The 24,992-nt window shown below is 42.4% G+C and overlaps 6 protein-coding genes across 13 annotated transcripts in view; all 6 read left to right on the forward strand.

Annotated features, from left to right (window-relative positions):
* mapk3 (mitogen-activated protein kinase 3) overlaps positions 1-4,344 on the forward strand; it is an 11,053-nt gene extending 6,709 nt beyond the window's left edge. The window contains exon 9 of one of the 3 annotated variants that reach the window (XM_019868281.1): positions 4,179-4,344. The gene's annotated coding sequence lies outside the window, so the exon portion shown is untranslated. Of the gene's footprint in view, positions 1-1,686; positions 3,071-4,178 lie in introns of those variants that run through there. The other 2 variants (XM_019868278.1, XM_019868280.1) reach the window with 2 other exon arrangements.
* A 44-nt stretch (positions 4,345-4,388) lies between these two features.
* Positions 4,389-8,760, forward strand: gdpd3a (glycerophosphodiester phosphodiesterase domain containing 3a). 3 transcript variants are annotated; one of them, XM_019868284.1, is made up of 10 exons: positions 4,389-4,547; positions 4,686-4,728; positions 4,928-5,063; positions 5,456-5,501; positions 5,629-5,747; positions 6,246-6,335; positions 6,454-6,587; positions 6,711-6,770; positions 7,106-7,157; positions 7,718-8,760. In XM_019868284.1, exons 1-10 carry the CDS (start codon positions 4,409-4,411, stop codon positions 7,880-7,882), a joined length of 984 nt encoding a protein of 327 aa, XP_019723843.1. In that variant the 5' UTR covers positions 4,389-4,408; the 3' UTR covers positions 7,883-8,760. The 3 variants fall into 3 exon arrangements, with proteins under 3 accessions (XP_019723843.1, XP_019723844.1, XP_019723845.1); XM_019868286.1 differs by having other exon boundaries at positions 4,512-4,547; positions 4,933-5,063; XM_019868285.1 differs by lacking the exon at positions 6,711-6,770.
* Positions 8,761-9,250: 490 nt separating this feature from the next.
* ypel3 (yippee-like 3) lies at positions 9,251-13,262 on the forward strand. The gene is made up of 5 exons (XM_019868287.1): positions 9,251-9,593; positions 10,876-10,994; positions 11,272-11,315; positions 11,737-11,845; positions 12,039-13,262. Exons 2-5 carry the CDS (start codon positions 10,878-10,880, stop codon positions 12,126-12,128), a joined length of 360 nt encoding a protein of 119 aa, XP_019723846.1. The 5' UTR covers positions 9,251-9,593; positions 10,876-10,877; the 3' UTR covers positions 12,129-13,262.
* A 910-nt stretch (positions 13,263-14,172) lies between these two features.
* Positions 14,173-17,907, forward strand: atp6v0ca (ATPase H+ transporting V0 subunit ca). The gene is made up of 3 exons (XM_019868321.1): positions 14,173-14,408; positions 16,304-16,487; positions 16,799-17,907. Exons 1-3 carry the CDS (start codon positions 14,333-14,335, stop codon positions 17,001-17,003), a joined length of 465 nt encoding a protein of 154 aa, XP_019723880.1. The 5' UTR covers positions 14,173-14,332; the 3' UTR covers positions 17,004-17,907.
* Positions 17,908-18,288: 381 nt separating this feature from the next.
* On the forward strand, positions 18,289-22,388 carry spsb3a (splA/ryanodine receptor domain and SOCS box containing 3a). 3 transcript variants are annotated; one of them, XM_019868315.1, is made up of 7 exons: positions 18,289-18,892; positions 19,031-19,235; positions 19,314-19,488; positions 19,571-19,758; positions 19,847-19,949; positions 20,058-20,183; positions 20,729-22,388. In XM_019868315.1, the coding sequence occupies exons 2-7, from the start codon at positions 19,110-19,112 to the stop codon at positions 21,118-21,120; spliced, it is 1,110 nt and encodes a 369-aa protein (XP_019723874.1). In that variant the 5' UTR covers positions 18,289-18,892; positions 19,031-19,109; the 3' UTR covers positions 21,121-22,388. The 3 variants fall into 3 exon arrangements, with proteins under 3 accessions (XP_019723874.1, XP_019723875.1, XP_019723876.1); XM_019868316.1 differs by having other exon boundaries at positions 18,290-18,560; XM_019868317.1 differs by having other exon boundaries at positions 18,290-18,556.
* A 486-nt stretch (positions 22,389-22,874) lies between these two features.
* On the forward strand, positions 22,875-24,643 carry mrps34 (mitochondrial ribosomal protein S34). Of its 2 annotated transcripts, none has more exons than XM_019868318.1 (4): positions 22,875-22,989; positions 23,158-23,493; positions 23,620-23,662; positions 24,223-24,643. In XM_019868318.1, exons 2-4 carry the CDS (start codon positions 23,176-23,178, stop codon positions 24,519-24,521), a joined length of 660 nt encoding a protein of 219 aa, XP_019723877.1. In that variant the 5' UTR covers positions 22,875-22,989; positions 23,158-23,175; the 3' UTR covers positions 24,522-24,643. The 2 variants fall into 2 exon arrangements, with proteins under 2 accessions (XP_019723877.1, XP_019723878.1); XM_019868319.1 differs by having other exon boundaries at positions 22,894-22,989; positions 23,143-23,493.
* The last annotated feature ends 349 nt before the right edge of the window (positions 24,644-24,992 follow it).

Genomic DNA, 24,992 nt, shown 5'->3' on the forward strand with positions numbered 1-24,992 from the left:
CGACCCAATCGATCTCTTCTACTTCGTTGTTGTTTTTTTTTTTTTTTCCTGTCTGGCCGCTCTTATCATATAAACTACTATTCCTTATTAACCAACATCATTACTCTTGTCTTGCTACATACATGTACATTTGAACTTGCAACTGAGGGCTAAAAGATTGGGGGTGCTTAATATGTGGGTTTATGTACTTAAGATACAAAAACTTAAAAAAATAATAAAAAAAAGCTAGTTTTCTTTTTTGTTTGCGGCCATCACAGCTTTCATTCGTACACAATGGTTTGCTTTAAAATCAGCTTACTTGTATTTATGTTCTCTGATTCACCTTTGTAAATCATTTTAAACCTTTGACCTTCCGGCCAATGTTTTCACTGGCAGGTTTGCGGGGGGGTTTTTTTTCCTCTCTAAATGATATTCATATGAATGCATGCATTCCTGAAATGTAACCAAAGTGGTTGAGAGATGCAAGGAACTCGTGTGGAAAGTGACCACGTGGAACATTTCTTGACCTACAGCTTAGACCAAGGGCAAACGGATTGGAGCCCACCCTCTATTTGCAACAAGTTAGTCCCACTATGCTGTGGTTACTGGACTCAGTCATGTTGCCAAGTCCCCCCCCCCCCCCCCCCCCCCCCCCCCAAAGCTCCAGAATACGCTTGGATGCTTTCTACAATGTGCGCCCACTTGGTTATTATTCTGTATTAGAGGTTGTATGAGCAGTAAAAGCACAAATGCTACCACTGTACAGACATAAGACAACCGGTGAGATGCACGCGTGGTTCAACTCAAGCACTGTTTTTCCTCCACCGCTCACGACTAACACCAAGTAGCCACCCACCGTGGCATCCTGTTACTGCATTACAACACTATCTCAGTTGGCTGGCTTAACGCAATCATTCCTCACCTCCGTTACAAGGGAGCCTACACTTCTTAAAGTTCGGGATTTTGAGCTTTTGGGTGGAATTTCAGAATGAACCTAAAATGCACTCTCAGTTTTTCTCACCGTTCTCTAAAAAGGTGGCTGGATGGCAAAATGGACACAAAGTTCGATCCATGTGAATGGGCCAGTAAATATCCTGGATCATTTTTACAATTGCTCTTTAAAACAGTCCTCGCTATCGTGCCGTTTTGACATCGTCAGACCAAATCGGCAAAAGCATCCTTGGAAATGGATTTAAGGTTCATCCTGGAATTTACTCAACAATCAAAGTACTGTATCCCTAACCTTATGTGAGTAGTACATATCCTGGAGCATGGCGGGATTGTGCCATCGTACTGCGCTGTTTTGACGTTTACACTGAACTGTCAGCGAGGGCCAAATGGTAACAAAAAATCTCTACTAATGGGCTTTAATGACAGAGCGGAAGTCAGGAATTATTTTCAGGTTTGAATCATTGAAATATGTGTGAGTGTGTATTTGTGTGTAAAGTACCTGTAGCTGTCGTTGGACTCCCCTACTGCCCCTCCTGAGAGCGGCTTCTTCTTGTGACAACTGAGGAAACTGCATGTGACTTCCACCACCAATGCCCACATTGCCCTCAACCAATCTTTTGTAGCTGTGTGTGTGCGCGCGCGCGTGTAGGTGTGTTCTTTTGTGCTCCCATCTTCTCCAGTGTTTGCCCGTTTGTTTATCCAGTTGCCATAGTGACCATGCCTCACTGCGCTAACAAGTGGCATTGTTTCCCACAGACGGCTTGTGCGCGTGTTATTTCTGTGGGCTCTCTTTTCGGATCAGTGTCATGACTTAACTGCTGCTCGGTGGAGCGCCACCTATGGGTCCATCTCCGTAACTGCACAGGCATCCATGTCAAGAGAGCGGACCAACATGTGCTCAGGTCCCGGCCCTGGACCACCTGCTGGCTTCAGCCCCTCTCCCCGCCCCCAGTTTTAAAAATGTTGTCCAAAGCTTCGCTGTTCTCTCAGAAGCCATAGCCAGCACTATGACTGTCCCTACAATGGGTGTGAGGCGTTTTTTTTTTTGTTTTTGTTTTTTTTGTGCACGTGTGGTGAAATCTATCAATGTTTTTTTTTTTTATAATTCGCCTTCCCAGCACTTGCCACGCTTTACTCAAAGGGCTGCCTCCGTCCCGTCCTCCCTGCGTGCACTTCTTTCCAGCCACGACTTCACTTTTGCCATCCGCCGCTACTTCCTTCCACCAATCACGTGACCCAATCAGCACGTCTGCACTTTTTTCGTTTTGGTCCTCAGTCTTTCCCTCTGTGTCTGATCCTGCTCGCGCAGCTTTAAATCTGACGCTCTGTGTATGTGTTTCTTTAATATCATTCAGCCAATTTATTATTATTATTTTTTGCATGTTGGCTTGGATGTCATTCATACATGAGAGTTTATTTTTTTCATCCAGCGCAAAGTGGGTCTGACAAAGATAATGTTTGTTTCATTTGATTATACATCAGCCATCAGTACACCGACCCTGCTTGTTTTTCTTTTTCCTCTCTCTCTCTCTCTCTCTCTCTCTCTCTCTCTCTCTAATGTGACATCAGATTAGGTCGCCATGGTTCCCAACCAAGAGGACCAGGTTTCGCAATCACACGCAAATACACACTTTGACTGAGGAGTGTATCTGTGTGTGTCTGTGAAATGTGGCACTTGAACATGCCATACACATTCACACGGGATTGATGAGTCTAGTGGTCCGTCTGTCATGTGGCCTGGTTCCAGATATCGTTGGTTTTAAATGGTTGTTGTTATTACTGTTGTTATACTGGTGAGTTTTCTTTTTTTTTTTATATTAAAAGGGAGTTCAAGTTGTATCATTTTTTTATATATATATCATTTGAATGGTTTTATTTGTATTTTTTTTTTCTTGCTAATTTCTCATATGGGCGTGATAATTATTGCCAGTCTTTTGAGTTTTTCTGATTAGATTTTTTTTTTCTTGGGTTTTCCCCTTCAACTTTATAAGGAATTATTTTTAAAGGAATTATTTGTCAATTGTCAAAGAGATATGAGTTAAGGGTTGTAGTATGTATATTGTATGGATATGAATTAAATGATTAACAAAACAACCAAATTATATTACATATGATTGAATAAAAATTTCCTGATACAGTTGCCGTTCTGGTTTGTTCTTCCTTTTTCCGTGTATCCTTCTTCTTACTCTGTGTAGGTGAAATTAGTCGACCTGAGATCATGACTTTCTTAATTTATCATAAAATAGAAACATCGGGTGCCACAAAACATTATCGACGCAAAACATAATTTGAATATTTTTTTAACTGCAGTTGTATGTTCATCATGTTCACTTTAGTACATTTTAGCAAATATTCCAAACAACAAAATCACGTCTCTCGATAACACCAGTGTGTTCTTTCCCCTAAATTGATAGTCTGTCTCTCTCACTTGACGCCATCTTGTTTTTCCAGCTGCGCCACTTTCACATCCTTGTCTACAACACGTCTCGGCACGCCACCGCCCTTTACCTCGGAAATTCCCTTGCCTCCGTGGGAATAGTCTGACGTCGCCATTTCAAATGATTACAATACATTGCTGGTTAATTGATTATCCGCAAATCACACGTACGGAAAAATAATCGAGATTTACACAAAGTCCAACGCTGCTAATGTGGGAAAATTGCTCGTCTTGTATGATTTTGGCGTGAATAGGGCGCTCTATGCTATTGAAAACCTGGTGTGTTTTTCTTCAAAGTGCGTTTAGGATGTTGTTCTATTGTTGCTCACATTCCAGCTTCTTGGTGGAATGTCAACTATTCAGTCCTTGTCGTGCACTCTGCTTACCTGACTGCATTTATGGGGGAAAAAAAACGGTTGTACTCTTGCACGCAGCAAATCAAAATTCACACAAATTGATTACCCCGCTGCTTGTTGGCTTTTGTCGATAGATTGTATCGTACGATACATAATCTCAATGTAATGCACGCCTTTTCAGAGTAACCAACTTCCTATTTGCAGACTGGATAAAAATAAATAAACATTGAAAGTTTATGTAGTGGTGCTTGCAAGTTGTTGTGGACATTGCCCTGTTTTGATCGTGAAGAGGACAAGAAAAAAAAAAGGTGTGATACTCTTAAGATGCCTTGTAAAAGAGAGAAAATGTGCCGCCCCAGATGAGGGAGAGGCTGTCGAGGTAAAGGTGAGCTGCGGGTCAGCTCTGGTGCTTTATTAACTCCTTTTTACAGCTGCCCTTCCCGCTATCTTTGCAGCAAGCCAAGCTGAGACAAAGAAAGATTGTACGACGACAATCGTGGAGCACTGACAGCAATACCTGTCTGTCAAGATTTTCGGAGGTGGTCAAAGAGCAAGAGCAGCAGCTAGTCTTCTCCTCAGCTTTTTGGATCAGCCACCTCTCTCTTGAACCGCACATTTTCAGCAAACAAAAATCACCGAATCGGTTCAATTCGAGGGGAGCTCTTGCAGAGATTTTTAAAAGAAGATGTGCGGGTTTTGGTGTATCGTCCTCCCAGCGTTGGGAGGGTACACCCTCGCCTCCTTATACCTGCTGAAGAACCCTCATATTCTTCATAAGAGGAAATGCGTGAGCTTCTACTGCACGCACATCTCCCACAGAGGAGGTAAGCGAGTGAACGGGTTTGAGGAGGATTTAGAGAAGGTCGACTTAGCCTTGCGTCTTTCAGCTCAGTGGCCGTAGCCAATTAAGATCTTTCTTGTCAAAATGTATGACTTATGCTAACTGCTTCCTGTCTGAACAGGATGTGGTGAGCGGATAGAAAGCACCATGGAGGCCTTCACTCAGTGAGTATGTCCAAAACAAAAAAAGTATAAAGAAATGATTTATCTCACCACCTTGATGAACTGACTGCAATTTAGTAGTTGTCCAAGGATTCCAATGCAAATGCCCGAGTGACAATACCAAACGTTAAAGCGCGTTGGAAAAGCACATGTACTGCAACCATTCACCATTTTATTATTTTTTTTTTGGTCCCACATGCAGTGCAGTGGCGCAAGGAACGCAGATGTTGGAACTGGATTGTCACTTGACGCGCGACGGCTATGTGGTTGTGTCACATGACGAGAATCTTTTGAGGCAGACAGGCCATGACATCACCATCTCTTCAGTCAGCATTCAGGTGGGGGGGATTGTCACCGACATCATATGGTTTCTTATGTATAAAAATTGCACTTGGGATAGTCTGTGCGGTATTAAAAATGGATCGATTCGAAACATTCAAGCATGATCGTTATGAAAAAAATCAGGAAGGAGGTCAAAAGTTTTTCGCCAATTTAATGCAAAAAGATACATGGAGCCATACCATATGTTCAGTCGACTCTATTCTGTTCTATTCTTGTACTCATTATGATGCAGGTGCAGTGATGCAATCCTGAATACTGCAACCGCCACAATAAACATTATCATATTAATACTGTGTCTCTGACATTGTGACTGTTCGCATTTGAGCATTAGTCTCTTTGCTCTTGTGCATGACTCTTGTCTTGAAACACATTAAATGTTCTTTTTCAGGATTTACCTTTGTACAAGGAGAGGCTTGAGTTGACTTTTTATCAAGGTGAGACACTCCTGTATAAACAGATCATTCACAAGTGGCAACAAAAACCCGTCAAACCGAATGTTTAAAACAATAGGAAGCGTGACCTCACTTGTGCGTAATCTTTTTCGTGCCTTCTGCCCACCAGGTCACTACAGCAGTGGTTCCGACAGGAAGTTTACTTTGCTGGAGGATGTGTTCAGAAAGTTCCCAGAAATCCCAATCAGTATTGAAATCAAAGAGAACAACGACCAGTTGATTGAAAAGGCAACCTGTAGACACACACACACACACACACAAATTACACGTCTAAGTGCTGTCCTGTCATACTGTAGTTTTTTTAGGTAGGTTTTATGAAAAGCCGAAACTGATCTTATGACAAAAACATTGGCACCATTTTTAACCAAATATGAACACTCTGACAATCATTAAAAAAAAACATTCAAAAATGCGAGGAACTGCATGCTCACAATTCCTTAAAAACAAAAAACTGACGTGAAGCTCAAAATGCATCATTTGACAGAATGTCCATTGTAAGTCTGCACTATCCTTAGTGTCCCTTAGCGACTATTTACATAGATCCATCTGTGATAAGCTTTGCATCTTGTATTCTCACAGCTGAACATTTGCACTTTTCGCAAAGTAACGTGCACTGACCCACTCGTGTTGCCGCCTTTGACGAAGGCCATAAAATGTACGTGAAAGCGGAAAGGCCGGAATTGTCGGATATTTGCCCTATTTTAACTGTCAACCTCTTTTGCGTAGGTATCTGAGCTGGTCAAACGCTACCACAGGGAGGAGATCACTGTCTGGGCGTCTGTGAACTCAAACATTTTGAGCAAATGCCGCCAAACGGTGAGTGAAATTTTTGTTCCAGCTCATTGTGCTGGCGTGGCCAAGAAATTGTCCTGTGAGCGTATGTCTCCGTTGCAATATGTTCATCTCAATGTCTTTTTTGTCTCTCCCCATCCAGAATGGAGCCATGCCGTACAGTTTTTCCTTATCCCGAGGTGTGCTACTGCTTCTCCTCTTCTACAGCGGCCTGCTGCCCTTTGTGCCACTGGGAGAGAGTTTACTGCAGTTCTACCTGCCGCGCATCATGAACAGGTGGCGTGCGGGACTTTTGCCACGATGAACAACCTTTGGAACGTTGATCTAGTTTTATAGCCCGGCCCTTCTGCGGCGTCATCTTTGCTCCATTTCTCATCTGTTGTTTCTCTTTGTGCGCAGGACGTTTATTCCCGAGAAGAACATTTTGAGGAACGGTTTGATCGTCACTTTAATAGAAAAGTGAGGCAGCGAAACCTTTCTTAGGTGCTTTCGTTTTGCGTTTCAAATAGTAGGCCTGTAACATGAACGTGAGTTGAAAAGTCACTCTTTGATTCTCTCATCCGATCGCCGCGGCGGGGGGGGTTTTCGATGGTGTCTTTCCAAATATACAAAGCATGCTTTTGAGATTTAATGAAGAATATGAATTATCAATAGCACGCATGTTGAGCTCGATTAGTGCAGGGTGTACCCTGCCTTTTGTCCAAAGCCAGCTAGAATAGACCTCTGATCAGCAAATGAATTTGTTTCCCAATCTCTGTCAAAATGGCTAACTTTGCAATTTTTCGTGATTGTAGACTAACGATGAGGAAGAGTCTCTTTAAACATCTTGCAGCCCGGGGAATTCAGGTACGACGCGATTGTGTATTTTCAGCTCTATTGGAAAAATAACTAGTGGACAAATAACTCATGCATGACCTTATAATCGCATCCCCAAGAGCATTCAACGAGTGAGTTCATCCCAAACTATATTAAGCACACACCGTAGTGAGTGTTTTTGCCCCGTCGTGATGTCATTTCTGCAGGGATGAGCTCACCCCCATAGCTGGGCCATGAGTGGCCTCCGTAATTGTTTTAGTGTGGAAAACAATTGAAGAGCAAATGCCATCATCCTGTCACGGCTGCACGCAGGAATGAGATTGCTTCAGGAGAGCTAAAAAGAGGACAAGTGTCCATATCTTGCCAATGGGAAGGATTTGATAACTTGCGGCATGCAGTTCAAATGACCGATTTACAGTGGGAATCATCACTAACGAATACAGCAACTAGGAGTATATCTATATAAAATTGTTTACGGAGAATGGTAGAACAAGTGTGTTATGTTATCACAATACTGTAGTGCTGAATATGTCACGATACTCCAGGGAAGTCTTTTTTTTTCCCCAACATTTGACTTTGCAACTTTGCAGGTGCATTTGTTTGTGTGCAACACAGATGAAGACATAAGAGCAGCATTCGAAGCGGGGGCAACGGGGGTGATGAGTGACTACCCCTCGCTGCTGTCCAACTACCTCCTCAGAAACACTCGGGAGGAGTGTGAGTTGTTCACGTCTGAAGTCCACAATACCTCATAAATGGCAGCTTTTCGGTGCACGAAGATCGGAAAAAGTCTTCAAGCAAGACGCGCATGTGAAGTGTCAGAACATTCTGACACATCTTTCAGGATTACTCAATTATAGTATGACTGATTCGTTTCCCCATGCCCCACCAAGAATCTTCCAGACACAGCTCAGTATTACATTAACATTTCCTAGCAACGTGACAGCTCATTCCTTATGATAAGACTGTGATTACTTTGTCATTACTTGAACGAATGATCTTCTGTACCGAACGCACGATTATCATTTGTATGTTTCAATGTGGTCACATAATGAGAATGTTATCAAAGAAGCAAATATAGAAAAGACAAAAAGAGTGTGTTCGCTTTTCCAAGGCATGGTCAAAGTCTGACCACATTGCTGCGGTATTAATCAAACAGTCTCTAGAGAGAGAACAAAGGCTGTATTTTTCTGACCCGATTAGCTGTGCTGTGCAACGGGACAAGTGGGTTAATGGAATATGAAAGGGTCACTGCCGAATCACGTAAGCATTTCAAAGAGAAAAGGTGTTCTTCCAGATGAGGAAATTCAGCTCGCTTGTGGACAAAGCTTTTTAAATACTGAATGGCACTTCTCAAATTGCAATAGACATAAGTTCTGATGAAGAGCCCATTGGTTTTGGCACCGTAGCATGACTGATTCTTTGAGAAATACAATCTGCAGTGGGTACTTTACGTAACACAACATACAACGTTGTGATTTCCATTGTAAAATGATCACCCTTGCAGAGATGACCATAAATGAATTGTTGCATACTGAAATTCCTAACTTGATACACCATTAAGATGTTTGGCGTATTCACGCAGATGAATATCATTATCAATCATACCATAATTAAAAATAATTTGAACAAATTTGTTTTTCAGAAGTGTGCATCAATCTAGTAGCCTTTCGCATTAATTACTACCCGAATAGCTCTCATTACCCAAGAAATGGGGTGACCTCTTGTCTTGGTCTTAAGTTGAACTCAAAATTTACATTTGACTCTGCATTTATTTGAATTGGGTTTGTCGAACAGATCCAGAACACAAGGATAGATTTCTCGTTTTACGGCAAAATTACATATTGTGTGGAACTCGTAGTCATGAATAGGGTCTAAAATTATACAATAATTTAACGTTTCAAATGAAGAAAATGAGAAAATATAGTACAGTAAATTCCTGTAAATTGGGCCCGAATCCCCAAAACAAAAGCAGGAAATGATAAGCCAATGCTTCGGGAACAGTTCGAACGAGCTCACGTGATGTCCAATCTGATTGGTTGACCCACATTCTTAGCGTTATTCCGCAGCTCCTATTGGTCCAAATCTTTTGTTTTGCCCTCCCATGTGCTTCAGACTCCCTAGCCGAGTGTGTTTTCATAAACAAACCACATTTTTCATCTGTCCGTGGTGCAATTAGTCACGAACCTGACAATTTGCCAACTCTGTCGAAAAGAGCTCTTTTATTCATTTTTAACAACAACAAATATTCTTTGGAAACGATTACATTTTACAAAGGAACGCGGCAACGCATGTCATAAACAGAAGCTCTCTGTATTTTCTTTATTGTCCGAGACGTCAACGCGTGGTCGACTGCTGCTGTGAGCCCAACTAGCGCTTCGTACCGTTTTAGTTTGTTGTTTTTTTTCTGCTGACAGTCACATCGGTCCACCGTCTGTAGGCAGAGAAGATTCCTGATATCGGGAGGTAAGTGGCTAAACGCGGGAAGAAGCTGCAGTGCGCTTTTTGAGCTGCTGCAATGTTGTGACAGTGCCGAGCTAGCCAACATGCTAACTTAAATCAGCCTCGGTCCGAGCGGGTTGATCGATCCGATCAGGTTACTGTACTGTGTTTTCGACCCGGTGTTATCGTGTATAATTGTAAAATTGGAGTGATGCTTTCTTACTAAGTCGAGTGGGGGCTGATTGATTTGGAAAACTGTTTTCTATGTTGAAGGAGGATGCCACGATAGACATGTCCGAGCATAACTCCTGCTTGGGGGGCTTGAGAATTGGCCATGATGTACGTGCTCAATCTGAGCCAGTTTAAAATTTCCATGTATTTGTAAAAGAAAACCAGGTTGCTGTTCATTGCTTTTCTCAACCTTTGTTGAGAATAGACACATTTTACTTTGAGAAAAATGTCATGGCATAGTACCAAATCAAAAAAATGCAAAAAGGAAAAAAAGGTAAATACAAGAGGACCTAATGCAAAAGCATTTAATTGTTCTGCCTGTCACCATATCACTGACATTAATCGACGAACACAGATATTTTGTCAACCTAATAGCATTCATCATTTTGAAAACAAAGGGGGAAAAAAACTAACATTCAACAAACAAGAGCAGTCCCGTTGCCTCAATTCAATCTTTGAGATGACCACGACCTGGAAAACTAGGAGTCTACACAGACTGGATGTCAATTAAAAATGACTTAGGCAGTTATACTATTTGGCTAATAACATTTTTTATAGTTAACAAGTATAAGTGGGTCATTTCCCCCGGCACACCTGATAGTCTCTCATAGCACACTAATGCAGTGTTCCCGATCTTTATCGAGCCAAGCCGCAAATATAAATTAGAAAACTCTCACGTAACATCACCAAACAAACATCGCTAAAAGGCAAGTTGACTGAAATAATGATGATCTTGTCTCAAATCATTCACAAAGGGTAGACTCCGATGTGATTGGCATAAATAGATGAACAAATATGGATTATGTCATTAAGAAATAATAGCTTTTGAAGAATAATGAAGTGGAATTGTATAATAAGGATAAGGAAAATATCAGGATATAATTGTCTAATTTCCTGCAGCATACCAGTGTGCTATGGGGACCCCGGTTGGAAGTCTTCGGTTTCTACAATAAAATATTCCCTTGTCTAACGTCATCAATACATACTATGCTACTGACTTCCTCATTGTTCCAGGGATGTTTCTCAGTGAGAACTGCATGAGCAAGAATAATGCGGCACCCCTTTCCTTCCTCAGATATGGTCAAGCTGACAAAAGCCAAGACGTTCCAGGCTTACCTGGACTCCTGCCACCGCCGCTACAGCTGTGTTCACTGCCGCGCCCATCTGGCCAACCATGATGATCTTATCTCGAAGGTCAGCTGCCACCCTTTTGTTGTAGTTATCATTTCACGTGGCTTGTGTATTTTCATACTCAACTAAGCGCCTTGCGGCACTATTCTTTAAATTGTAAATTCAGATTTTTTTTTTCCGCACAAAACTTATATATTTAAAAGATGTGCAAGAACTATAGTTTGACCATTTATTGTCTTTTTTTTTTTTTTAAAGACAAAAACTTAAGGATCTGGTTAGGTTCCAAAATTGCCTTGAAATATTTTCCTGATCTTTGATTTTCCTCCTTTGTGTTGCCTAGTCTTTCCAAGGAAGTCAAGGCAGGGCTTACCTCTTCAACTCTGTGTGAGTATTTTCATTTCAGTTTTACTTTTTGATGACTGATCAAAAGTGTTCTCATTAGACTAATTCCATATGTAGGTTAGTCCCCCTCACCTCCTCATTATTATTTTTGAATTAGTCCAGTCATAGCTTCAGCAGTCTTCCAGTATCAGACATGTTGACACAAATCTGATAGAGCGCAGATAATTTGAATTATTCTTGAATGGATTCTGAAGTTGGGTGTTAGCCGTGCGGTTAGTAGGTCAGTAATACACTGGCTCTTGACTTGACGGTACGACGTTAGCACTGGAAATGACTGTCTAGTCTATCTTGTTTCAATCTTAATTTGTTGAGCCCCGAATAATGTTTTGTTTCTGTGCTACCCAAGCATGACTGCATTGTTTCAACAAATCAGGACATCTGACTGCTGTTTGATGATTTTCAGGGTGAACATCGGCTGTGGCCCTGCAGAGGAAAGGCTGCTGCTCACGGGTCTTCACGCAGTGGCTGACATCTACTGTGAAAACTGTCACACCACCCTGGGCTGGAAATATGTAAGTGTCTCGACATTCACGCAGAGTGGTCAGAATCGTACGTTAGAATTCATCCGTACTCGATGCGCCAGCTGCCTTGTTTTGCGGGGAAACAAAATGAAAACAACTGTTGCGGTGGATGAGTTTGAAATAGCAAAACATCTGGATTTTCTTTGGGCTTCCGGTCCTAACAACTGACGTCTCCTCTTCCCAGGAACAAGCCTTTGAACTGAGTCAGAAGTACAAGGAAGGGAAGTACATCATCGAGCTGTCTCATATGATAAAAGACAACGGCTGGGACTGAGCGGGAAATCTTCATTGTTCTCCATGACTTTCTTTTTTCCTTTTTTCCCAAAAGTTGCATCCCCTCGTCCTAGCGGGGTTCCAGTGTAGCTTCCTCATCCCGCATTCGAGCCATCGCCGTGCCGCACTTTCACTCTCTATGGCTTTGCCATGAATAGCATGTGATGCCTTATCTTCCTCCGTTCTTTGTGTGTTTTCCAGCAGCCACAGCAAGGTTTCTGATAATGCAATCCCAAATGCTAGCTGCGCTCGGGGCGGGTGTGAATGACTGTCGGGTTTGTGTGTGGAATAACTCTCGGGCACGTGTGTGGTCATTGGATTTTTAGGCGTGTGTTTGAGTGATGAACCTCTTATCAGTGATCAATAAGCAAGACTCACTCGGTAGGGTTGAGGCCGGTGCAAGTCAAACAATAGTGACCTTGCATTCTTGTTTTTGGGTTTTTTCTCTCCCTTCCTATGTTTACAATGCCGATCTTAATATATCTGGCCAAGACACAGATTATGCAAGTCAATTGATGAAGCAGTGGAGCTCTTTTTTTGAACAATTATAGTTTCTGTTTTTATAAAGATCACTTCAGAGTTTGTCAGTTATAGAAGTTGTTGAATTAGTAATGGTCCCATGCCCATACGCATTTCCCGCAGGTAATTTAAAAACCGAACTCTCTTCGACTTGTGGATGTGAGAGTGTGTGCGGACATGTGTCCTTGGTCATTCAGCTCTGTGGGGAACTTGGCATGACAAAGAGCACATATTTAGCTAAGTGTGGGTGTGTCAATAGTAGAACTGGCTCTCTGGTAGGTGTCAGATGCTTGAATTTGATCATTGGATTTTGAGTCTAAAAAGTGTCCTCACAGTGGCTGAATTTCAAGTTGGCGTTTGCAGTGTATACCTGGAGTTTTACCTGCACAATTAGGAAATCCACTACTTGCTGACATTCTAGAGTGAGCCTCTATGTGTTTGTTTTGCGGTGTCACGATGAGAGGCCCTTTGCAGCTCCATTTACTCAATCGTGTTTGAGCAATGTGTGATTAGAATTATATAGCATATTTTATGGTGATTTTTATTGTCTGCTTCTTTTCATTAAAGTATAATTTTAATCTGATCTTTCATTAAAATTAAAATACTGTACAGTCCACGTGTAATGTGTTGCAGCTTGTCATAGCTTTAAGCATGTATGGAATTCGAGCCCATGAATGCATCCATTTCTCTATCAGATACACTGTTTATTCTGTACTAGGCTCAGGAGGGGCACAACGATAAGGAAATGTAAACAGTCTAGTACACGAGACAAAACACCTAATAGGGCGTTAGTCACAGATGAATTTGGCTGGCACATTTCGCCCCACGGGAGGGAGGCTGACTCAAACGCCACACCAAAAGGCCAAATTGCTGACTAGAACCCAGAACCTTCTCGGTGAATTAACTCTAGGCTGCCAAAGTGTAAAAACCTGCTTCTGCTGAGTTGAAAACAAAATATTGTAGCATGTTAAGAGAGCTCTAGTTTGCAGAAAGGCAAGTTGCGTGACGAACTGTGGAGAAACAACAGTATTAGAATTAAGTACATTCTTCTTACTTAAGTAAACACTATTAGAAATGAAGTACGGTATTTAAATATTTTCCCATGAAGGATTTGCTACTGAAAGGTTGGGCATAATTTAGTCAGATTATTCCTAACATTTGGGAGTTTTATGAAGTCGATTTATTTTGTTTCGCTATAATGTGTATTTATAGTTTTTGTGATCCCCTAACGAAATGTTGTAGCTAAAAAGTAATATGTAAAATAAATGTACACTGGTGGCCGAACTGCAGGTAATGCACTTGCAGCAGAATATACCACTCCATAAACACGGTTCATTCAACTGACAACAGTTAATGTCGTCCATCAAACTGCTATAAATATTAGCAATCCATACAAATGACTTAAAAATTTTATTTTCCATAACGGTTTACAGGGGGTCGAATGTTTCCATTAAAATAGTACATCTCCGTAATTATGGCGCCAAGCACCCCCCGAATCCATACAAATGGGTCCTTCCGAGTCGGTTGGTCACGTGACTTTTTCCGTTTCGCCATTTTCCCCTTCTGCACCGGTTCTGCAGCTCGCTGTACCCTGTAGCAACACCCGTCCGAGGCTGACAGTGGGATCGAGGTAAACGCGAAGAGAACCTTCTCCCGTCGCTTCTTGGGCCCGTAAATACTGCGAGAATGTCATCTGAGGAGAGCCCCGAGTACTCGCCTTTCTTCGCTGTGATGGGAGCCTCTGCGGCCATGGTCTTCAGTGGTAACTACAGCTCCTGCTTCATTTGACATTTGATGTTCGTCAGCTTTGCCTGTCGTGCAGCCCGAATCGGTGACCCCCCAAAATCAGCCGCGTGTTTAGTGAAGTGCGGTCGAATTGAGTAAGAAGTGGTCACGTTTCGTACACTAGCCGGCAATGGCGTGCTATGAGGCGGGGGGCGGCTTGCTACCACCCGGCCTTCGTCGAATAAGCGAGCGACCACCAAGTGTTGCTAGTTTGGTTGTCGCGGATGAAACGACACCTAACCAACCAATCAATCGTTTGGTACTCTGCAATTTTGAGGCTATAGTGTGAAGTCATGAAATCCTATTTTGATTATCAGTTTTGAATGAAATCGCACGCATTCGGGTAGAGGCTGTTTGAGGCCTGCTATCAGTGAAGGAGAAAACCATACATCCACTCACTCATTCATTCGCGAGGGCCTCTTGCTTGACATGCATTGGGCGAGGAACATATGGTACACCCAGGGCGTTTCCTCCAACTTTCTGGAAAGGCAGAGGACACTACCTTTATGTCCAGTTGGATTTTAGATTAACATTTGGGCCCAGGGGGTCTGAAAGTCATTGTAGTTAGGATTTAACTCAGAAGGGCTTTACTAACTGAACCCATCCATCCATGAATTCTCTGCTCTGCTTATCCTTATTAAAATTGCAGGTGTTCTCGAGCCAATCCTATCTGACTTTGGGCAATAAGTGGGGTACAGCCTGGATGAGTCACCAGTCACTCGTAGGCCTGAAATCCTCCAGTACCGTATTAAATTGCTTTGAGAATTTATGACAAGCCCACTGTACTTGTGGCATCCAATAAAAACACAACTCTGAACAAATCAAAAAACAGCCCTGTTTTGTCGGCTGAAGTGCCACCTCCGCGCTCAAAAGGAAAGCCCAACATATGAGTTCTAGACAAAAGCTGAGCCGCACCATTCTGAGCTAATTGGAGACTGTAATCAAGTTTGGTGGAGGTTGGTGAAAAGGAACTTGTAAAAGTCGAGACGTGAGGAGACAAAAGCAGAAATTATTATTTCTAGACAGTTTTTTGTCACGTTTATTTTTATGCCACAGAAAACTACAACCACACGAATAAAGCTAATCGGTCAAAAGCGTCATTGCTTTGTTTTAGAATGCGTGCTTGAGTTATCAACGCACTTCCAAAATACTGTATGTCACAATAAATGTCTTCATGGTTGATACCTGAGCACGTAGTTGGAATTACCATCAATTTTTAAAAGAACTGTTAGTCGCCGTGTATAAGATTAAATGGCCAACAGCATTAGCTTGTGAATTTATTGTTCAAGTTACCAAATAAAAAGAAGAGTCATTCCATCACAAAGCTTTTTAATGAGGCGACTTTTAAGGTGTTTCACAAGTAGGCTTACAATACAGTTTGAAAGCAGTTTCATTTGGGTACAGGATTTGTCATTTGCCTAATATGTTCATTTAATGACTAGCTGGACACAGAAGCGATGTCTTCCTCTTTTCCAGCGACGAAAAGAATTAAGACTACACGGCAGGGATGCTCCATGATGCACTCATAGCAGATGGCTCATCATTTACCAGTCCTGTGATGCTCAGCAAAAACATCACTCTTATTTTGGTTGTTGTCAGTCCAGAGCAATGAAAACAAATGTTATTCAATGCACAGTAATTAACAAGTATTCAAAAAAATCCTACTGCAGCAAGTGAGAAGAGTTGTTCGGGGGGGGGGGAAAAATGCCGCAAGGGGAGAGGGTGGTGCGGGGGGGGGGGGGTGTTCATTTGCTTCCGGTGTATCTGAGCTATACTTGTATAAAATAAGACCTCGTGATCACAATGTGTTGCATTGTGAACATTAAAAAAAAAAAGACTGTATAAACAGTTAGCCACATGTTTCTCCTTTAGCTCTAGGCGCAGCGTATGGAACAGCAAAGAGCGGCACGGGCATCGCTGCCATGTCTGTGATGAGACCAGAGCTCATCATGAAGTCCATCATTCCTGTGGTCATGGCGGGTATCATCGCCATCTACGGGCTGGTGGTGGCAGTGCTGATAGCAAACAACATCTCGGAGCGGGTCACGCTCTACAAGTAAGACTCATCACATACATAGTGCTGTCTCTACACGGGCTGTGGTTACTTGTGTACCGGAGATGCTTTTGCTAGCACTGCTTGGCTCTTTTATCATTGAATGGAATGTATTAGTGCAGTCTGGAGTCCTCGACGTTTGCTTGGCCATGTCAACAAGGATAGCAGAGAAAACACAATCAATTGCAACCCCTTGTCGCACTGAAATTTTTTGCTCGTCTTCAACAAATAGAATGGAGCAGATACTATTTTTTTTTATTGGTTTGGACCTTTTGCTCCATGTTGTCAACCTTCGTGTCTGTTTCCTTCAACAGAAGCTTCCTTCATCTAGGCGCTGGTCTGAGTGTGGGCCTGAGCGGTCTGGCGGCCGGTTTCGCCATCGGCATCGTCGGTGACGCCGGCGTGAGAGGCACGGCCCAGCAGCCCCGCCTTTTCGTGGGCATGATCTTGATCCTGATTTTCGCCGAGGTGCTGGGGCTTTATGGCCTGATTGTGGCTCTTATCCTATCTACAAAATAAGCGTCCGCAACCAGCGCCATTTCATTCATTCCACATCGAAGCAGCGAGAACAAATAGATTTTCACCAACTTCCATGACACCAAGAGGGCCTGACAGGATGGGATGGCAAGCTGAGGCGTGTTGCCGCTGGACCTGACCTGGCAGTTTCTGTCATCAATAGTTGTGATCTGTTCAAAGTGTATATTCCAAGCCATCCAGTTGTGTCAGGTGCGGTGTACAGAGGGCATGAAGATGTGTTGGTTGTTGTGGGATGATATGTGGACAGTCTGCCTGATGTGTTGTCTGATCTTATCCTGTACAGTGGTCATCCCTTGTAAATGTAGTAATCAGTCTGTGCTGTGTTGAGTATCAACGTTCCCCCCGACCCCAACCCCACCCTACTATAATTTCTGCTTTTGTCACTCTCATCCGACACTACAGCGGAATTGTGCACATCAGTATTTTCTTTTGTTTTAATGTTCTGTTTGGGGACCATTTTTTGAATTACAGCAGTGAAGAGCTGTCAATTTTTTTTTTTTTTTTTTGCTATTTATGGAACGCTATGGAGACTTAATGAAACTGTCTAAATGGAGTACTGTTTATGAAATTCCCTATATACATTAAAATATATAAATTATGTGTGTATAGTTAGAGTAACTGCACTGTTGGTAATTGTTCTAAGTGCTTGAAATTTCCTCTGGATGTAGTGTGATTTATTAATGGAGGATGTCCACATGTTAATATGAAGTTGGAAGTGTGTGATCTGACTGCATCATGTGTGCAAGTACATTTCTGTTTACTATGGGATCTTCGAACACTATTCTTGTCAACCTGTAGTGTTGCTGTCTTGATTTTGTTTGTTTTAAGGTCACTGTTCAACTGTGCTATAGTCAGATTTCCAAATAAAACTCATCCTCCTCCTGAACATTGTGGTCAAGCTCTTTCTTTAAAAATCGAATCAAATCAAGACTTGGGCTATTTCAAAAGATTTTTAGAAAGAACAAATGAATCCCCAAATTATTTTCAATTTATTTGGTTTGCTTCTGATAAAAACTACCAACTAAGTCGTTCTTGCTGTATAGTACGTGACAGGAAGTGCAGATGAAAAAAACAGGTTGAGCAACTTGTTTTGCTAAATTGTGATATTTACTTTAGAGCAAGATCAACATTCATATTGTCATACTGTCGATACTTTACTATAATCACACTGATTTCCCCAAGCAGTGTTTACACTTCAGGCCAATTATATTGCTTTTTATTTTTGTAATACAGTTTATGTTACTTTCTTGTAAAAATAGTTGATGATGACATCATCGCATTAAAAACATGTAATAGCTTACATATAAATAACGAACAGCTCCATTTATAGTGATTTCTATCGTTTCGATCGAAAACTTCCGGAAAAGGAAGGCGCGAAGTGGTGCCTGAGCTCCATATCCGCTTGCATGTTATTGTTTACGATCGCACTTGACGAAAACTGGGTCAGGCAAAAATAGAAAGCATACAGTCACACATTCCTTCGTCGTCTCTGGATATGCGCCTTTGATGAAGATTCTCTGTTCCGTTGACAACAGGCAGGTAACGTTGATGCTAGAATGCTACTAGCAGCCAACCAAAGCTAACTAGCTTGGAATGTATCTTTGCATTTTCATGCGGGCAACTTACAACACGTTCGCTGCTAGTTAAGTCTGCGTTCATCAAATTCGCCTGCACGAAAAATAACAGTACTTAAGTGTCTCAATTTAACCTTTTTAACAAAGATAACATATCTCATCGAAACCGTTGCTATTAGGCGATAGCTGGTCACTTGGTTCGATGACTCAAAATCCACCCCACCCCCCCTCAAAAAAATCTGGCATCACATGTCAAATCATCATTGTTTGTTGGACGATGTTGCGATCATCCAAAAGGTGAACATTTCTATTCATAAATAGTTTTGAAGCTAATCTAAATTTGCGTGGTCACTCACGTACATGCAGGCTACAAATAAGAGATTTGTTTCATTCCACTTGGTTCATGATTAAAAATCATTTGCGCTCTTGCGGCAGCTGGACAGATGTTGTTTGACACCTTCGCATCTCGATTCAACGTGACCGCCAAGTGAGAGTCAAGATCCTCGTTGCTGCCATGTCCAGGCGAGGCAGAAACAGCCGCGCTTGGCGTTACGTTTGGGGCGGAATACGCCGAGATGCTGATGCAAGAGCGCTTGTTTTGGCGTCGGAAAGTGACGGATGGGGCTATGAGCGCCTGGAGGTTAGCACTTATCTGTAATTGCGATGCTGAATACATTTATGATCTCTCAATTCCCGTCTCTTCCCTTTCGCTCTCAAGTACAGCGATTCGGATTCGGAGGCCGATTACTCGACGGTGATGGTCCCTCCGGTGGCCAGCGCTGTGCCCGTGACCGGAGAGTCTTACTGTGGCTGCGACTACCAGGCGGAGACCATCCATCACCGCCAAGGTTTTTACCAAGTCAAAGACTGTCTCTGCGGAGAAGATGATCAAGGTCAGATATGCTGTAGAGTAAGATGCATTGGTTCTTGTATCCCAGCGGATTTTTAAAATCTTGGCTGTTTTGACCATTTTAGATTTTGACTGGGTTTGGGACGCCGGCAGCCGATCAACAGCAACGTTACTGAGCTGCGACAATCGCGAAGTCAACTTTCACTCCGAGTACAGCTGCGGCACGGCTGCCATCCGTGGTTCCAAGGAGCTGGCGGAAGGGCAACACTTTTGGGAAATCAAGATGACGTCTCCCGTTTACGGAACAGACATGGTATGCACACGGTCTGGAATAATAGAAACCAGTTTTGTTGTTATGAAGCTGAAGTGGATTATTTTTTCTCTCTTTTAACTTTGCTCAGATGGTTGGAATCGGTACTTCTGACGTCAACCTTGACAGATACAGACATTCGTTCTGCAGCCTGTTGGGAAAAGATGTAGACAGCTGGGGCCTGTCTTACACCGGTACAAGCATGTTGACGAAGCCCCTTTTTGTTTTTCGACATGAATATACATGCCATCAATCGTTGTTAATACAGGTGCGGATGTCTGACGTCGTGTTCTTTCGGACAGGCTTGTTGCATCATAAAGGAGACAAGATGAACTTTTCGTCTCGGTTCGGCCAGGGCTCCATCATTGGGGTTCATCTGGACACGTGGCATGGCACGCTTACATTCTTCAAGAATCGCAAGTGCATCGGTACGTTCAAAAGAACGGAGTGGAATAGTTTTCCCAGGCATACTTATTGGGGAATGCTGAAATTGGTTGTGACAAAACGCAAAAAAAAAAGCACTAATTCTAAGCGGACACATACCTAACCATTGCATAAAAATTGGATTATCGCACATAAAAAGTTATTTTGAACTTTAATAACTGCCTCTAAAAGTGTCTTTACAAATTGGTGGCCACTAGAGGGTGCTTGAACGACTGCTTGTTACCCGGATGATTGTTTCACATTTAGCACAAGTGAGTGAAGGGTGTGGTGCTTCCTCACACGTTAGAATGAACATGATTCAAAGTGCTAAGCTTTGAATGTGACTGACTATAAATTCGGGTTACATCGCCAGCTTCGGCACGCTGTCCATCGTAAACCAACAACCCGACGACGTTAACGTTGTTGTAAATTCAAACCACTGCTCGACAAATATAATGTACCGTAATATCTAGTCGATGTATTTTATATGTGCACTACCTGTCTAACAACATTCCATGAATGGTGACTCGTGTCTCTCTTGCCCCACTAGGCGTCGCTGCCACAGATCTCCAGAACAAACGGTTTTACCCGATGGCGTGCTCCACGGCAGCCAAAAGCAGTATGAAGGTGATCCGATCCTGCTCCGCGCCCACCTCCCTTTTGTACCTGTGCTGCGTTCGCCTTCGCCAGCTCCGGCCAGACTGTACAGACACCCTGGATGTTCTGCCCCTGCCGCCGGGGCTTCGCCACCTCTTGCACAACAAACTGGGTTGGCTGCTCAATCTCCACGGCGGCTCCGCAGACGAAAGCGCAGACATCCCCGAACCTTCCCCGCGCTTGGCCCTCCCTCCCTCGGCCGGCCCGTCGTCCTGGGAGAGCGACTCGGAGGGCTGCGCGTCCGACCCCGAGGCCTGCCAGCGGAAGAGGTGCCGCTGGACTTGACATCCTGCGCTTGACGCAGACAGATGTTGCTCTTACTGCAAGTCCGAAGTACCTGCCTCAAAACTTTCCCCTCGAGTGTGTTGCAGTATTGAAAAAAGTGATCGGACAGGAGCGTCTTCTCTTGCCACGAGAATGTCTCGATTCCCATCCCTCACACGCTATCCAATGCAGGACTACAAAACAAGACGACGTCAACTGTAGATCTCTCTTGCCGTTCCTGAACAGGGGATTTGTTTTTAATTCAAGGACGTACTGTCGAACGTAAGTCTCAAACATGGCTACGATTTGGGTGTTTTTCTGCAAACGTGGGTTGCTTGAATTGAGCCATGTAGTGTAGCGCTTATTCTTTGTTGCCATGTATGCAAATAGCGCAAAATCTTAAATTAAATGCAATCACTTAATCAAAAATAATCACCAACATTGCCCACTGTAATTTGGTTGGATTATTTGTCAGAAAAAAGAATGAGTGGACGACTTTGGACGGCACATCATGAAAATGATTCAAAAGAAGGACCAACACGCTGGTTATAAGTGTTACATTCAACCGCCTTTATTTACTGCGACATCACTCTTTCAATATTTTTTTATGTACGCATGTTTCAAACACCGTCGTCACCTTTTATTAGACTTAGAAGAAAGTCATTTTTAATAAAACACCTACAATCGTTTTTATTGGAATTAACATTTAAAACTGGAAACTCTGTACGGCACCTGGGAGGCCGGTTCCACACACAAAGCATGTGCTAGGCCAGCCAGCTTTTCTCTGAGGTGTGCTCATTACAGAACGCTCAAAGGTGTTTCTCCTCAATTGGAAAACAGTGCGTTAGTCGACAAATTAGGTCTTTCTAATTATTGGCTTGTTCAGAGGATCAATTCTACTCCGATTCACTCCACGTCTTTGTCCTCACGAGCACTTATTTTCATGCCTCAAGACCATCGTGATGACTTAAGTTACAATAGAAGTATTCTGTTCTTTCTGAAAAAAAAATGGAATTGTTTGTTACGGTGCGGCTATTTCCAGTGTTAGCTAAGCGACAATTTCCTCCTGCAGATCTGTTAGTGTTAGTTGCTTTTATGTTTGTGGTCTTTTACACTATTTGTCTTTTATTGATGCGTCCATGCACTTACCGTTGTGTCATTTGATAAAAAAGGAAGAAAAGTAACATTTTCACCTTAGTTTTAACCGATTATTTGAAGGCCTTTCGCTTGCTTTTTTTCAGCAAAATGATTTTCAGATGAAATTAAAGTGAATGCTGAATATGCACAAACATGTTTTCTTTTGTGAACAACAGTAACCTTCTGCAGTTTATCCAGTTTGGCGGCTCAGCACGTGGACTGGCATTATGAACACACATTATTATTCCACATTACTCATTGAGATCTGAAAATATGGCATGGCTGTTGATGGATAATTTGTCCACCGTTATGGAAGTGAGAAAATAACTTTATTTTTGGAATTAAATGCTTTGAGCATGTTAATATTTTTCAAAAAGAACACTTGGGAAGAACAAACTTCCTTGGACCACGTTTTAAACGTACATGTATACCTCCCAAAAAAAATCTAAATATCGTCCAAAGTCTCTCTATATAGGAGTTTAGATTTTTACATTGAACTACTGAATGACGGTAACGTTTCTACGATATTTTGTGGTAAACGAAAGAAAACGCAATACCACAAGTATCCAGAGGTAGGCAGCAATGCACAGCATTACAGTTGTCAGCTACGCTGAAATGCCAAGAAGAAGTATAGGAACAAATGTTCGCAAAGGATTCGCACGGAGCCATTTTATTGACGGACTAACACTCCGGAAGTCACGTGTTATGTTTGCGGAGGTCATTTGAAAATTTATCATCGATCACAATCTTCAGGTAATTTGTTTTAACGGGGTTCATATTTTAATAAAAGCCCATAGCGGCTTCATTACCAACCAACGACTTTAGATGGGGACTGTGTACGAGGGTTATTTTTTTTAACAGAACGAGTAGTAGACTTGTGCAGGTAACAGCTTCGACTGATATCAGGCATCTCCTCCACAGGTCCTCCCACAAGGAGTCATGGTGAAGAAAAAGCGTCTTCGTCTCATAGCAGAGATGGCTCGGAAGATCCGCGCCTACCGGGAGCTGAAGAACCGACCGCGGGACTCGCAGAAGTACGCCCTCGATTATGACACCATGAAGCGGCCTCTCACTGGGAAGATGCTGCCCGTGCTGGCTTGGACGGATGTCCGCCGCGAGAGTCGCCTGTTCTCTCTGATGGCCGGCATGCGGATGTTCGGAGTGGGACGCGTGTTCACTCGCAAGTCGTGGCTGGAGGACCACACGGAGCCCAGTTACTGGCAGATCACCAAAGTAAAGGTGGATTACACAGCTGAGGTAAGAACAGTCTCATTTTGTCTTGTGAGGAATGGCAGTGGTGGATGACCTTAACACAATCAGAAGTGCTGACTCAAATTTACAACCTCAACACGACTATTTGTTCAAACTCATTTTTTTATGCAGGACATGGATCATGGAAAAGCCTGGGGCATCCTCACCTTCAAAGGTAAGTAACCAGAGTATCGTAAATTCAAACTATGCCCAGAAAATATTTGTCAGTTACAATTTGGTACTTTCATTTTTTGTACATCAGTGGTCCTTTTTTTGGGCATCTTTTCAAGATGCAAAGTCTGTAAAATATATGTGGATAAAATGTCTGACGTGAGGAAGGCAGTTCTGGTTTTTATTCTGTCATAATTTTATAGCAAGGAAAATATTGGAGTAGAAGAAATGTAATTTAACATTTCACCTTTTGCCAATAACTTCACAAATGCATGGCAGAAATCTAAAGATAAATGAATCAGTTCTTGATTTTTTTTCTCTTTTTTGTACTTGAAAAAAATCCTCTGTTGTAGAGTAAAATATTAAAGAACTATTGTAAAAATAGTCAAATGTTCGGCCTGTAATTTTTTTTGTTGTCAGTGTTAAAGGACCAAAAAGTAATTATATTACTGATATATTTTTTAAAATAATTGTCAGATTAATCTGTAATCAGAATTTTTTACTGCCAAACTGGCATCGGCCTCAAAATAAATAAATAAATAGTTGAATGTATGCATCTGGCAGGTAAAGCGGAGAAAGAGGTCAAAGAAGTGGACAAAGTGATGTACCACGACTGGCGCCTTGTTCCCAAGCACATCGAGCAACAATTCAAAGACTTTGTGCCCCTTCCTGACCCGCCTGTGCGATACGTCCCTTATCCTCCGCTGCTACGCGCCATGAAGCTGGCGCGACACAAGCAAACAGAAGGCACCGTCCTAACAGAGGAGCCTCTTCTGCCTTTAGAAAGGGAAGTTGTGCTCACCAAAGACTATTTCCGGAGTCAAGACCAAGGGAAGATGGTGAGACAGGAGACGGCTGTGTGATGTCCAGAATTGTGACGCTCGAGCACAAGAACCATATGGCGCTTCTATCATTTGGAAGGGACCGGTTTCATGTGTTGAAATTACTTGTGATATATATATAATTAAAATTTCAATTGAATGTACTCTGTATTGCTTTTTTTGTTGTTTTTTTTACTCTCACCGCTCTTGAAATAGACCAATTCCAGTTGTCCAGCTGAGTATTTAATGCAAATTGTATGGTGCAACTAGGACTTGAAGGGAAGTCCACCCCCCCCACAATATCTTTGCCATATGTTATTTGCATCACCACGAGTATGTAAACATCGTATTCGGATCAATATTGCGTTTGTGGTATATGAGTTACATCCATAAACCACAATCGCATCTTTCAATGTAAACAAGATGAAGCTCAATACTGAGAGCATGTGATTTTATACAAAAAAAGTGTTGTGTGTTGAATATGAGTAAGAATAAATGTAATACTCTGGAATA

The sequence above is a fragment of the Hippocampus comes genome, unplaced genomic scaffold (genome assembly GCF_001891065.2).
Source record: "Hippocampus comes isolate QL1 unplaced genomic scaffold, H_comes_QL1_v1.1 scaffold314, whole genome shotgun sequence".
Lineage (NCBI taxonomy): Eukaryota > Metazoa > Chordata > Actinopteri > Syngnathiformes > Syngnathidae > Hippocampus > Hippocampus comes.

Excerpts from the sequence above, each read along its gene's own strand:
- mrps34 (XM_019868318.1), top strand. The coding sequence starts at position 23,176 with ATGGTGAAGAAAAAGCGTCTTCGTCTCATAGCAGAGATGGCTCGGAAG. Across the intron at positions 23,494-23,619 it reads AGGTGGATTACACAGCTGAG|GACATGGATCATGGAAAAGC; the intron begins GTAAGAACAGTC and ends TTTTTTATGCAG. Across the intron at positions 23,663-24,222 it reads GGGCATCCTCACCTTCAAAG|GTAAAGCGGAGAAAGAGGTC; the intron begins GTAAGTAACCAG and ends TGCATCTGGCAG.
- ypel3 (XM_019868287.1), top strand. The coding sequence starts at position 10,878 with ATGGTCAAGCTGACAAAAGCCAAGACGTTCCAGGCTTACCTGGACTCC. Across the intron at positions 11,316-11,736 it reads GCTTACCTCTTCAACTCTGT|GGTGAACATCGGCTGTGGCC; the intron begins GTGAGTATTTTC and ends GATGATTTTCAG. Across the intron at positions 11,846-12,038 it reads CCACCCTGGGCTGGAAATAT|GAACAAGCCTTTGAACTGAG; the intron begins GTAAGTGTCTCG and ends TCCTCTTCCCAG.
- spsb3a (XM_019868315.1), top strand. The coding sequence starts at position 19,110 with ATGTCCAGGCGAGGCAGAAACAGCCGCGCTTGGCGTTACGTTTGGGGC. Across the intron at positions 19,236-19,313 it reads GGGGCTATGAGCGCCTGGAG|TACAGCGATTCGGATTCGGA; the intron begins GTTAGCACTTAT and ends TTCGCTCTCAAG. Across the intron at positions 19,489-19,570 it reads CTGCGGAGAAGATGATCAAG|ATTTTGACTGGGTTTGGGAC; the intron begins GTCAGATATGCT and ends TGACCATTTTAG.
- gdpd3a (XM_019868284.1), top strand. The coding sequence starts at position 4,409 with ATGTGCGGGTTTTGGTGTATCGTCCTCCCAGCGTTGGGAGGGTACACC. Across the intron at positions 5,502-5,628 it reads TGAGTTGACTTTTTATCAAG|GTCACTACAGCAGTGGTTCC; the intron begins GTGAGACACTCC and ends TCTGCCCACCAG. Across the intron at positions 6,771-7,105 it reads ATCGTCACTTTAATAGAAAA|ACTAACGATGAGGAAGAGTC; the intron begins GTGAGGCAGCGA and ends TCGTGATTGTAG.
- atp6v0ca (XM_019868321.1), top strand. The coding sequence starts at position 14,333 with ATGTCATCTGAGGAGAGCCCCGAGTACTCGCCTTTCTTCGCTGTGATG. Across the intron at positions 14,409-16,303 it reads TGCGGCCATGGTCTTCAGTG|CTCTAGGCGCAGCGTATGGA; the intron begins GTAACTACAGCT and ends TTTCTCCTTTAG. Across the intron at positions 16,488-16,798 it reads GAGCGGGTCACGCTCTACAA|AAGCTTCCTTCATCTAGGCG; the intron begins GTAAGACTCATC and ends TTCCTTCAACAG.